The sequence below is a fragment of the Echinops telfairi genome, unplaced genomic scaffold (genome assembly GCF_000313985.2).
Source record: "Echinops telfairi isolate 266 unplaced genomic scaffold, ASM31398v2 ScPeMD7_8;HRSCAF=38, whole genome shotgun sequence".
NCBI classification, from domain to species: Eukaryota; Metazoa; Chordata; class Mammalia; order Afrosoricida; family Tenrecidae; genus Echinops; species Echinops telfairi.
This window is the reverse complement of record NW_022103905.1, coordinates 9549289-9561719: the sequence shown is the minus strand read 5'-3', so window position 1 is coordinate 9561719 and position 12431 is coordinate 9549289. Positions and strand designations below refer to the sequence as shown.

Sequence of the window (12431 nt, the reverse complement as noted above, 5' to 3'; positions counted from 1 at the left end):
AGTAAAGAATAAAAGCAAAAAAATTTTCCTATATAATATATATATATATATATATTGATAACTATGAAAGTAAAGAATAAAAGCAAAAAAAAAAAATTCAGGCGTTACAGGGTTAAAAACTAATGCCACAGCCTTGGGGGGCATCTTGGTCAATTGGCATAACATAGTCCACATAGATAATGTTCTACCCCTTACCTTGGTGAGGAAAGCTTGGGAGGAGCCATCTAAGATACACCGATTGGTCTCTCCCCATCCGGAGCAAAGAAGGCTGAGGAAAAGCAGGCTCCAACACTCATGGACTGTGTGAACCTCAGCCGCCACTCGCCTGAGCCCAGAGGTACCAAACGGTGCTCCGCAGCCACAAGGAGCGGCTCCGATCGAGATCGCAAGAGATGGTTCTGGACAGAGTAGGAGGAAAATTTGGAATCAAATCATAGAAAAGACCAGACTTACTGCTCTGGTAAAGACTGGCAGAACCCCTGTGACAAAGGCCCTTAGACACCCTTCAAGCTTGGAGCTGAGCCCACTCCCAGCGATCACCTTTTGAAAGTGAACAGCAACGCAAGGAGAAATGTGCCCATGAGAACAATCAACCATCTGAGAGACCACAAGGGCAGCATGTGCCCCGAAGCAAAGCTTAGAGAGGGGAGGAGACAGAAAAGAAGGATGGATAGAAACAGGGAGCCCAGAGAGGAAGTGGGAAAAATACTGTCACATTCTCTCTCATGGCTGCCGAGTGGATGCCAACTCAGAGCGACCCTATAGGACAGGGTAAAACTGCCCCCGTGAGTTTCTGAGACTGTAATTGGTTACAGGAGTAGAAAGTCCCATCTTTCCTACCACGGAGCGGCTGGTGGCTTCGAACTGCTGACCTGCGGATCGCTGCCCAACAACAGAACCACCACGCTACATTAGGGCTCCTCCTGTCACCTTAAGGGAGGGATGGCTACCAATGTTAGGAAACAAAATGCAGATAAGTTCTTGAACGAGGAACGACTTTGTTCTGGGAACTTTCCCCGGACCCACAGTAAAATGTCCAAGAGAAACAAATCCACACTAACGCCCCGGTTTACTGTCTTTTCAGGTCCTCCAGTATGCTCCACGTCATGAAGCACAGTCACTACATCTCCCGATTTGGTAGCAAACTGGGGCTGCAGTGCGTGGGCATGCATGAAAACGGCATCATATTTAACAATAACCCAGCACTCTGGAAAGTGATTCGGCCTTTCTTCATGAAAGGTAAGCTGGGGCCGGGTCCCATTCTGTGCTCTTGCCTATGAGTGTGCTTAAATTTTTTTTTTTAATTATGTTCATTCCACTGCTTCACAATTCTGAAACCCTAACAAGAAGACCATTCAGTGTGCAGGCACTCTGCCGGTGGGCCATCCTCAGCCCTTGGTATTTTAAACGCATGGCAACCTCATGCAGCAAATCCTCCTGTGGCCTGCATTTCACAGATCACCAAAACAAGGTCTAAAAGAACTAAGTATTTATCCAAGGTCCCAACATGAGTGAAGAGTACCTCCCCACCCCCAAGGACACAGCACCCACACCTACTCCTTTAACCACCGCAGCGTCAGGTCTTCAATGGGACAGGGACAAAAATATCTTATCCAGATAAGGGAGAACATTAGCATGAGGTCTTCCTGGTGGCCCCAGTTTTCTGATGCACCGAGCTTTAAAAGGGACATGGGCGGTCAAGGAAAAGGGTCCCAAATGCATGGTTGGCATCAGATCAACACATCCTAGTTACAGGTGGGATCGCCAGAGCAAGAAGCGGGCCCCGATTGGGACACTTCATTGTGGTAGACAGAGGATCTTACAAGACCGGTCCAGGAGCGCCCGCAAGGCAGTGGGGGCCATGACTCATGATTATGCAACACCCAATATGGTGACCTTCATCAAGGTCACACCCAGGCAAGCCCCCAGGGAAGACTGCCCTTCCCTGGGCTGGTCAGAAGGGTGGAGGTAATCAGTTTCCTAATAATGCACTTTAAGGTGACTTTTGAAAGAGGGTAAAAGCTATTTAAGAAAGTGTGATTTTCCAGGAGGAAAGAACAGGATATTCAAAGACGGAGAGGACAGATTCCCAGGATGTTTCCAGGGAACAGCAGGTCCTTGAACCAGGCACGGACACAGGCAGAAGAAGTAAGGCTGGGGGCAGAGACCAGGCCAGACCGCCAGACCCCTGTGCTAAGCTAGGGAGCTGAACTTAGCTCAACAGCTCTGAGGAATCCCTGATGTTTGGCATGGAACACCTGTGCCTTACAGAACAATCCACTTGGCAGCAGAGTGACTGACGAATTAATTGGAAGGGAGTAGGCCCATAAGCAATAAGAACAGCTAAGAGCCACTGCCGTGATGCATGGCCTACGCTGGAGCTGACGCAGGAATTCCAAATCTCCCAGTACGGTTGACCTTTGGATCACATGGGCTTGAAGTTCATGAAATAACTTGTACACTGATTAAAAAAAAGCACACCCACACATCATGTGATGTTCACCGTCTTTGGCTGAGCAGCTCTATCCCTTCAGCATATTGCGTATCTCACTAAAAAGTGATCTCTTGCGGGTCGGTGTGTCATTCATCAAGTTAACGTATCAGTGTTGCACCATAAGTCTTGAGTAGCACACCAGGGGAGCCATAGGAAGTACCGCCGGTGATACCGGAAGTGCTCCCAAGAAACAGAGACGTCTCCAAAACCAAGACCAAACTCGCTGCCATGGAGTCAGTGCTGACTCATGGCGACCCCCCGTGGGTTTCTGAGACTGTAACTGTTTACAGCAGTAGAAAGTCCAGCCTTTCTCCCGCAGAGCCGCTGGTGGTTTTGAGCTGCCGACCATGCAGCTCTGGCCCAACTCATCACCACTATATCACCAGGGCTCTGAGCGAAGTCCTCGCAGTATGAGAACAAGTTGAGTTGCTTGGCACGTACCTTAGATCACGGTCTGCGGCTGTGGTTACCTGCTTCCATTTCAGGGTAAATAAATCCCGTGTAAAGATGTTTGTTTGTTTTTTAAAGAGAGAAACTGCAGCAATGCCAGCAGACATGAAAATTCTAGCATTTGGGGGTGGGGGTGGGAAATAACCTTTTTGATCTCATATTGAACATGCCGTTTTTGCGCGGGCGTGGTCTATAATCCATCAAGCGTAAAGAATATATGGTAGTTGACGGTCATGTGATCAGTCAGGCTTCTGGTCAACAGCGGAATTAGTAGGTAAGTAGGAAGGGATGGTCCCAGGTGTAGGTGTTTTCTGCTGAGGGGCAGTCAGCAGCCCTAGCCCCCATGCCCGCCAAGGGCCAGCTGTACTTGGGAAATTAAACGAGTCAAAAAATACTCTGAGACTTCTTAGATTCACCTTCTAGACGGCAGCTCATACTTTTAAATAAAATCCCCGCCCCCCCCTAAAGTCTATTTTTATAGGAGGTCACCAGGAAAACCTGTCCTGCCACTGTCCCCGCACAATCCTGTAACACACTGCAGAGTGCAGACACAACCTGTTGTATGTGAGGCACTGCGGCTCTTCGGTGTTATCCACCGACGCCTGTGTGCCCATCTCCCTGCTGGAGGACTCAGCCCGGTTGTCTAAAATCAACCATGACTTCGTAACTTTTAGTTCCTGCTCCAACTGTAGAGAAATATTTGCGTCCGCGTCGTCTGGTGAGGCGGCCGTGGGCTGTCTCACGCCCTCAGTAAGCCTCTTGTGCTTTTACTTCAAGCAGGCTGTCCACGATGCTGCTTGGCAGCACGAGAGGAGCTCCCACCCGGTTATTGAGTGAAAAACTGTGGAGAGTCCATCTCCAGATCAAGTCCATAAGTCCAGTATGAGCCCATAGGTCCGTTACCAGTCTGTAAATTCTTCTTTCAGACTCACACAGCACAGCCAATGATGTTGAAAGGTTCACAAGGCAGCGGGTGGGAAGTCTTGTGGATCCAGTGGCGGTGGAAGACTCTCAGCCCTGGCAGGGGTCTCCACCTGGCTCCTTCAGCTCCAGGGCTCTAGCGTAGCTCCATGTGTCTTCTCCACAGGAATGTCTTGCAGGGAGTGAGCGTGTGTCCCGCCTCTAGCGAGCTATTTATCTCCTTAGCCCCTCCAAATGAGGTCATCAAGCTGTGACCTGATTGACAGGCTAAACTCCACCCCTCCACTCTTCAGTCTCCAATTGACAACAGATTATGTAACTACCACCTCTCCAAACACAGAAAGCTAACAAAATCCTGATGGTGGGGAAGTTGGTGGCAGCTCACTGTCTGTACTATGTACCCCTCAGCTCTGTCTGGTCCTGGCCTTGTGCGGATGGTGGCGATTTGTGTTGAATCCATCAAAGCCCACCTGGACCGGCTGGAGGAGGTCACCAACGCCTCCGGCTACGTGGACGTGCTGACCCTCATGCGGCGCATCATGCTGGACACCTCCAATATGCTCTTCTTGGGGATCCCCCTGGACGGTACTGAAACTTTGATTCCCTGGCTTGACTTCCTGCCCTTTATCTAAGGGGGAGGGGGGAGGCGAGGGCCGGTGGGCAAGGGGGCCTAGTAGATTCAAACCAACCCTGTGTACACACTGGCCTTGTCGAACTTCTGTTTTCCAAAGTAGTTGTGAGGTTTTCAATGATTTGTTTTTGAACTTGAACCTCTATGGTGTTCATGACTCAGAAGCTGTAGATTTCCGAACGTAACTGCCTATTTTTGCATTCCTATTGTTCTCTCCCCCGATTTCTCTAGCAAAGTGTTTTCTCCCAGAAACGTAACCAATGCGATCAGTGTGTTTGGTCCTAAGTGTATCCTACCACCAAATCAAACTGATATCAGAAGGACCTTGACAAAGTTGGAGGAAAGGGGGAACTGAAAGATCATGGGGTTTTTCCATGAACTTTTGGATACTTTTGGAACTTTTAGACGTAACCATTTCCGACCTTTCCTGGGGGTATAAAGTGTACGTGTTCCATACACCTATGCGCATTCCTTCCATAAGGCTGCCACGTATGAAAGCTTTACTCTATCTAGATGATGATCACAGTGAGGCGACCGTGCTCTGGCTGCTGATGGAAACAGCGATGAGAGCGACCGTTGAGTGTCGCATCTCGGATGAAGTGGTTCAAGAGCTCAATTGCTAACCAAAAGGTCAGCCGTTCAAACCCACCAGCAGCTCCTTGGGGAAAAAAGGTGCGGCCGTCTGTTTCTGTAAAGATCTCCAGCCTTGGAAATAATACTGCGGGACAGTTCCACTCTATCTTAAAGGGTTGCTGAGTGAGAATCAAGTCAACAGGTGCCCCAGTGGCTCAGGTTCTTGGCTGTGAACCTAAAGGTTGTTAGTTTGAATCTACCAGCCATACAAAGGGAAACAGAGGGATGAAGCAGTCTGTTTCTGTGAAGATCTACACCCTTGGAAACCCTGTGGAGAAATTCTCCCATCCTACAGGGTCTCTGCAAGTCAGAATCAACTCAATGGTAGTGGGTCTGCTATATGATATGTAATATAAAAGTCCTTTTCATAGGACTTCCCATTTAATAGCTGTAGCAATTGCATATAAGATATCCCACTCAAAGAGCTACCTTTTGCACTATGCCACAGGGAAAATAATACTAAAACGTGTGCACACAACTTCTTCACAAGCACAAATAAACATCTATCACTTGGATTCCTTCCCATCTGCCACTGACACAATCATGTCCATCGTAATGATTTCTGAGTTAATTTTTAGCAGCGTTCATCGCTTCATACATTCATTCCACAAATATCTAGTCATTGCCTACTTTATGCTAGGCACTGTCCTAGACTCTGTGGTGAAAAGACAGTGAAAAGACAGAACCGGGCTAACTCTCGGACAAAGTTGTTCTTGCTTTCCTGCTCACTGGGAACTTGTGAGCTCTCAATTTGCATGAAAGGACAAGTGCCAAAAACAGGAAAGAATTTGGATGCTGGCTTAGGTCAGAGGACCAGGTTACAGCCCGAAGGTCGGCTAGCCTCTTGAGTTATAGAGTCCTGTACAACACTACTGCCACAGAATCAATTACAACTCAAAGCGATCTCATAGAACACAGCAGAACTGCCCGCATGGGCTTTCCAAAGCGGTCATCTTTCCGAAACAGATTGCCACATCTTTCTCCAGTAGAGCAGTGGCTGGTGGGTTTGAACCACTGACCTTTCAGTTGGCAGTGGAGCACTTAACCACGGGGCCTCCAGGACTCTTCTGGTGTTGGGCAAATGAACCTTTTCTTCATTTCTCTGAATTGCAACGTCTTCATCAGCAGGGTGAGGAAACTGCCCTGGCAAGACTGTAAAGAGTAAATGAAAACTCTTTTGTGGAGCACTGAGCCCTGTGGCTAGTATGGAGCTGCTGAGAATCCCTGTCTGCCCCATTTCCCTTTTGTGTATTGATCTGGTATAATTTGAGGAAAAGGCAGAGGTTTTCTTTCTCCTTGGACTCAATTTCATTAGAGAACATTCGCTACGAGCAGACTGCGCGGGAGGCCCAGGACAATGCATTAGAGATATAAAGAGTTCTATACGCTGGGCTGGAAAGAAGTGTGAACCCTATGAGAAAGGTGCTGTGAAAAGAATATATAATTAAAGCTCCATGAGAAGAGAATACAACTGAAAGCTATTAATTAGTTGTGTGATCCGAGTAGATTGTCTACTTAATGATTCTGCTTAGCCAACACCAATTGAAGTTAAAATTTGGCTCTTGGCTACCCAACAGCAGAGTGGCATGGCTCTTTGCCCAGCCCAGGTTCTAGAGTTGAGGCTGTAACAGACATAATTATTAGTCCCCTTCTAAGCTCCCATTGTCCAGAGGAATAGATGGGAGCTGGAGGCTCTGCCAAAGGTGGATATGTGAGATTATGATGGTACTAAAAAAAGAAGTCCAAGCTTTTGAAAGCATTGGCAAGAAGGCCAAGGTCCAGGAACTGATAGAATACCAATTGAGTTGTTTTCAACAATGGCTGCAACTCTGGAAGTGCTCACTTTTCTGTACCAGAAAATTTGGAAACAGCTGCCGCCTGGCCAACCACCTAGAAGAGATCCATATGTGTGCCCCCTCCCCCCAAAGAAAAGCAATCCAACAGAATTCAGACATCGATGCTGTTATTAGGTGCCATTGAGCGAGTTCCTACTTACAGCGACCTCATGAACACTGGAACGAAATACAGTCTGATGCTGTGCCATCCTTAACACGGTTGCTATGTTGAAGCCCATCATTGCAGCCACACTACCATTCCATCTTGTCCAGGGTCTTCCTCTTTTTTCACTGCCCCTCTACTTTACCAAGCATGATGTCCTTTCTCTCCCGATAACGTGCCCAAAGGATGCCAGACAAAGGCTTACCATCTTTCTCCCAAGGAGCATTCTGACTGTACTCTTTGCAAGACAGATTTTTTTGTTCTTCTGACCGTATATGATACTTTAAATATTCTTCACCAGCACAATAATTCAGATGTATCTATTCTTCTTCTGTCTTCCTTAGTCAATATACAAGTTTCACATGCATAGGAGGCAATTTTCCTTCTGAAGAAGTACACATATATCATTGTCATTGGTGCTATTGAAAAAAGCTATTTCTGATGAAGTCATTGATCTTGCAAAATTCTATCATGCAATCCGCATCTTTAAGCCATAGTTTCCAACTACTGTTTGCTTCCTCTTTGTTTCCAACTTTTGCACTCTGATCACCAGTAATTATCAATGCACCTTGATTGCATGTTTGATCAATTTCAGACTGAAGAGTACAATTCTTTGATTTCTGCATCACTAGCTTTAGTGGTTGGTGCATAGATATGAATAATAGTTGTATTGACTGGATTTCCTTGTGTGAGGATAGATATTATCCTATCACAGACAGCATTGTACTTCAAGATAGATTTTGAAATGTCCTTTTTGACATCAAATGCAATGCCATTCCTCTTGCATCTGTCATTCCTAGCACGGTAAACGATATGACCGCATGATTCAAAATGGTCAATCCCAGTCTACTTCAGCTCACCAGTGCCTAGGATATCGATCCTTATATGTTCCATTTCACTTTTGGCAACTTCCAACTTTCCTAGATTCATACTTTGTACATTCCAAGTTCCAATTACTAATAGATGTTTGCCGCATTTTCCTCCCCTCACTTTGAGTCCTGCCCGATCAGGGAAGATAGGGCCCAAAGAATTACTCCCAGAGGCTTACTCCATCAGAGTCATTACAATCTACCCAATTTGAAAAGGCAGCTTTTCCTCGGCCACATTTTGAGTGCCTCCCAACCTGAGGAGCTCATCTTCTGGAACGATCTCTGACAAAATCCATGAAGTTTTCAGCAGGTGACAAGGTTTGCTGTGGTTAATTCCTCTAAAGGGCCGTCCTACCCTGCCTTTGTAGTCTGTTTTCAGTCTGGAAGATCTGCTGAAGCCTGTCCACTTTGGGTGACCCTGCTGGTCTTTAAAAATACCAATGACAAAATGCCTAATCATACAGCAACAACGAGGCCACCACAGTACAACAAACTGACAGGCAAGTGTGGAATCCTCAACAATATCACACGCAAGTACAATTTTACTGAAGGCAGTGTAAAAATAGTTGCAGCAGCACATCAACAGATGTTGAATTAGAAGCTAGATTTAAGAGGATATGGAAGAACTGATATCATTGCTGATGTCAGATGGAACTTGGTGAAAGCAAGATGTTCATTTGTGTTTTATTGACTACGAAGAGTCATTCAACTGTGTGGATCATGACGCATTGTGAATAACATGGCAAAGCATGGGAGTTCCAGAACACGTCATCGTGTTCATGTAGAACCCGAGGCAATCGTGCAGACAGAACAAGGGGATACTGCATGGCTTACCAGTGTAAACAGGGTGTTTCGGGGTCGTATCCTTTCATTAGTTATTCAGTCTGTGTGCTGAGCAAATAGCCTGAGGAGCTGGATGATGTGAAGAAGAAGATAAGGTCAGCGTTGGAGGAATTCTCACTAACAACCTGGGATATGCAGATGACACAATGTCACCTGCTAAAAGCCAAAGGACCTGGCGCATTTGCGGATGAAGATCAAAGATGACAGCCCTCGGTCTGGATTACAACTCGATGTAAGAAAATACAAATGTTTACCACTGGACCCATAGGAACACCGTGATCAATGGAGAGCAGATTGACGTTGTCAAGGACTTCATTCCCCTTGGACCCACAAGCAACGCCCGTGGAAGCAGCAGTCAAGAAACCACATCTGCTGCAAAAGTGACATAAACAAGATGTCACCTGGAAAACTAAGGAGGTCTTGATCCAAGCCTCGGTGTTTTCCATCACTTAATATGCCCGTGGAAGCTGGAATAAGGAAGAGTTAAGAACGGATGCCTTTGGTTTATGGTGTTGGAGTAGAATAGTAAATATGCCGCGATTGCCAAAAGAACGGACAAATCTGCCTTCGAAAGGAGCACGTGTAGACTGATCCTTCGAAGCAGGAATGGCAAGACTTCGTTTCCCAGTCTTGGACATGTCCCTGGAGAAGTACCTCGTGCTCGGTAAAGTCAAAGGAAAAGGAGACTCACTGGCTGCAGCTATCAATCAGCTCAAACACAGTAACAACTGTGAGGCGAGCCCTGCACTGGGTGGCACTTCATTCTATTGTACGTAGGCTCTTCGGCGTGGGAGCCGACTTGGTGGCACCTAACAACAACAGACTGTGTCTCAAACACAAAGCTGAAAACTGGCAGCTCTCTGGTTAATTAGGCTGATGTCGGAGCCAAGCAGAACTTACAAGTGTTCAATTCATCTGGTTGCATTCACATGGCTAAAACACGCACTAAAAGTGGAAACTTGGCAAGGCAGAACCCCGGGGTGGTAGAAGAAGCTACAGGGTATGTTCTGTGCTCAGAGAACCCTTCCTTGGCTCACATTTTGCACAATCGCTCAGTTCTTCCCTTCTTCTTCTTTTTTCCAGAAAGTGCAATCGTGACTAAAATCCAAGGTTATTTTAATGCATGGCAAGCTCTTCTTCTCAAACCAGACATCTTCTTTAAGATTTCTTGGCTGTACAAAAAATATGAAAAGTCTGTGTAAGTAACTCAAGTTTGGAAGGTTTGTAAATGGAATTGATTTCTTAATTGTTTTTATCATGCCTTTGCTATTGTTAAGAGACTGGTGGTGCTGCTGGGTCAATATTGGACTCCTAACTGCAAGATGAGGCCTTCTGCTCCCGTAAAGTTTGATAGGCTCAGAAACCCTATATAGGGCTGCTTTGAGTTGGAATCAACTCAACAGCAGTGGGTTTGGGGTTTTCCTTCATTGGTTTCTTCAGTGGGTTTTCTACTTTCCAGAGGTCATAAGGGGAATGTTGACTAAGTTGTTGATGAAAGCCTTCTTACAGCAGTCAAGCTGCTTCTGATCAGGCCAAAGAGTACAGGAAGCTTGTGGCTTGGGGCAACTTCTCAACGGGAGGCCAAGTGTCCCATCTAAGGGCTTCCTCTCTGGAGCTGGGACACGGATAATATTTTGAGTTGAAGAGAAGAGAAGGGTTGGCTGGCTTTATCAAAACCCTTCTTGCATATTTGGAAAAAAATGGAAAACGCGGGATTAACTGTTGCTTTTGAAGGAATTTAAAACATAATTCATCTTATATGAATTTTCCGTAGTTATGAAAGAATTTATAATGAACTGTCTAATAAAGTATGTGGTGTTTTGCTCTTGCTTGTGTTTTATTGCCCTGTTGTTGTCATTGTTAGGCTATATCGGGTGTGTCTCTGGAATCTTGACACTCTTATGCAGTAGCTCTTTTTTGAGGTCACAGCCTTGATTTTGCTACTGACAGCAAGAAATATTATCTAACTTTAAGTCCTGAACATGAAGAACAAAAGTGTGTCATTAGGAAAAAATATATGTGTGATGAAGTTAAGCATAAATTTACTAAGTCATGAACCCTAATGGCTTCAGTAGGAGTCCTGGTGGCATAGTGGTTACATGTTGAACTGCTACCCACAAAGTCAGCAGTTCAAAACCACCAGTTGCTTCATGGGAGAAAGATGAGGCTTTCTTTTCCCATAAAACATTACAGTCTCGGAAACCCACAGGGACAATGACCCTGTTCTACCGGTCACCATGAGTCAGAATTGACTAGCTGGCAGTGGGTGTGGGATTTGGAATGATTTTAATTATAGCAGATCACTTTAGTTATACCAACAACAAATGCATCTGCTTTGCTAGATGTCTAAGCTGAGTACCAATGGAGTATAATTTGACTTTTTTTTTTCCTTCCAGAAAGGAGTTGAAAGATGCCTTAGAAATTCTAATTGAAGAAAAGAGACATCAGATTTCTAAGGCAGAGAAACTGGAAGACAGTATGGATTTTGCCACTCAGCTTATTTTTGCGGAGGTACTGTTCTGGCCTAACCATAACTCCCATGCAACATTTATGTGTAGGACACTGTGGGCACCTATGTGTGTGAAGGTTCCCTCTATAATTGCGACATAGTTCAGCTTTTAAGCGCTTTCTCTAGTCTTCTATAATACCCAACTCAAATATCCTGCACCTCAGAAATTCTTGGAAGACTGGCCCTTAAGCTGGAAGTTACTGTGCATGTAACAACACGCAAATAGGATCGTGGGTGGGAGGGAGATTAGAGAGCAAGGGGTGGGTGGGAAGGAGCCCAAAGGCACGAACTACATGATAATTGGTTAAACTGCTCGGTTTTCATCTGAAGCTGGTCCTGTAAACTGTTCATAGTCAGTGCCTTTGTTCTCATTTCGTTGAGGTTATCTGCCCCCGAGTGTCACCTCCCTTCCTTCTGGGAAACTTCAATTCCCCTCTCCACCTTTTATCCCTCTTGCCTGTTCAGAAACGTGGTGACCTGACAAAAGAGAATGTGAACCAGTGCATACTGGAAATGCTGATCGCGGCGCCGGACACCATGTCTGTCTCGGTCTTCTTCATGCTGTTTCTCATTGCCAAGCACCCGAAGGTTGAAGAGGCATTGATGAAGGACATTCAGACTGTTCTCGGTAATCGTTTATCAAAGAAGTAATACCCATCACCATCGGTCTCTTCCAACTCATAGCAACCCCATAGAACAGAATAGAATGGTCTCACAGGGTTTCCAAGGCTGTAAGTCCTGAGAAAAGTAGACTGCTTTGTTTTTCTGGTGCGTTCAAACCACTGGTCTGCCAGTTTGTAGCTGAGTGCTTTAACTGCTGCGCCAACAGAGCTCTTAAAATAAGTTAAGAGAGTTTAAAAGACAATTCTTTCTGAATACTATTTCTTTTGGCTTAAGGATCTGATGTCCAACACAAGATTTTTATAATACGCTCAGAGAGCAATAAAGTAAATCATTTTGTCACATTTTCCCTTTTAATTTTCTATTGTGGAATATAACCCACAAAGAAACAGTATGAAAAACAGAACGCTGGTGGTACCCCAGAAAGTACACCCTGCCCCCATCCCACCCCCAGGGTATGTG

General features: G+C 45.7%; 1 protein-coding gene across 2 annotated transcripts in view; it reads left to right on the top strand.

The window, feature by feature from the left end:
* LOC101657950 (aromatase) overlaps positions 1-12431 on the top strand; it is a 35692-nt gene that overhangs the window by 17598 nt on the left and 5663 nt on the right. For both annotated transcript variants that reach the window (XM_004709428.2, XM_045286525.1), the window contains 5 exons: positions 1085-1239; positions 4274-4450; positions 9923-10037; positions 11236-11350; positions 11814-11976. In XM_004709428.2, the coding sequence (XP_004709485.1) occupies positions 1085-1239; positions 4274-4450; positions 9923-10037; positions 11236-11350; positions 11814-11976 (725 nt within the window). The remainder of the gene's footprint in view (positions 1-1084; positions 1240-4273; positions 4451-9922; positions 10038-11235; positions 11351-11813; positions 11977-12431) is intronic.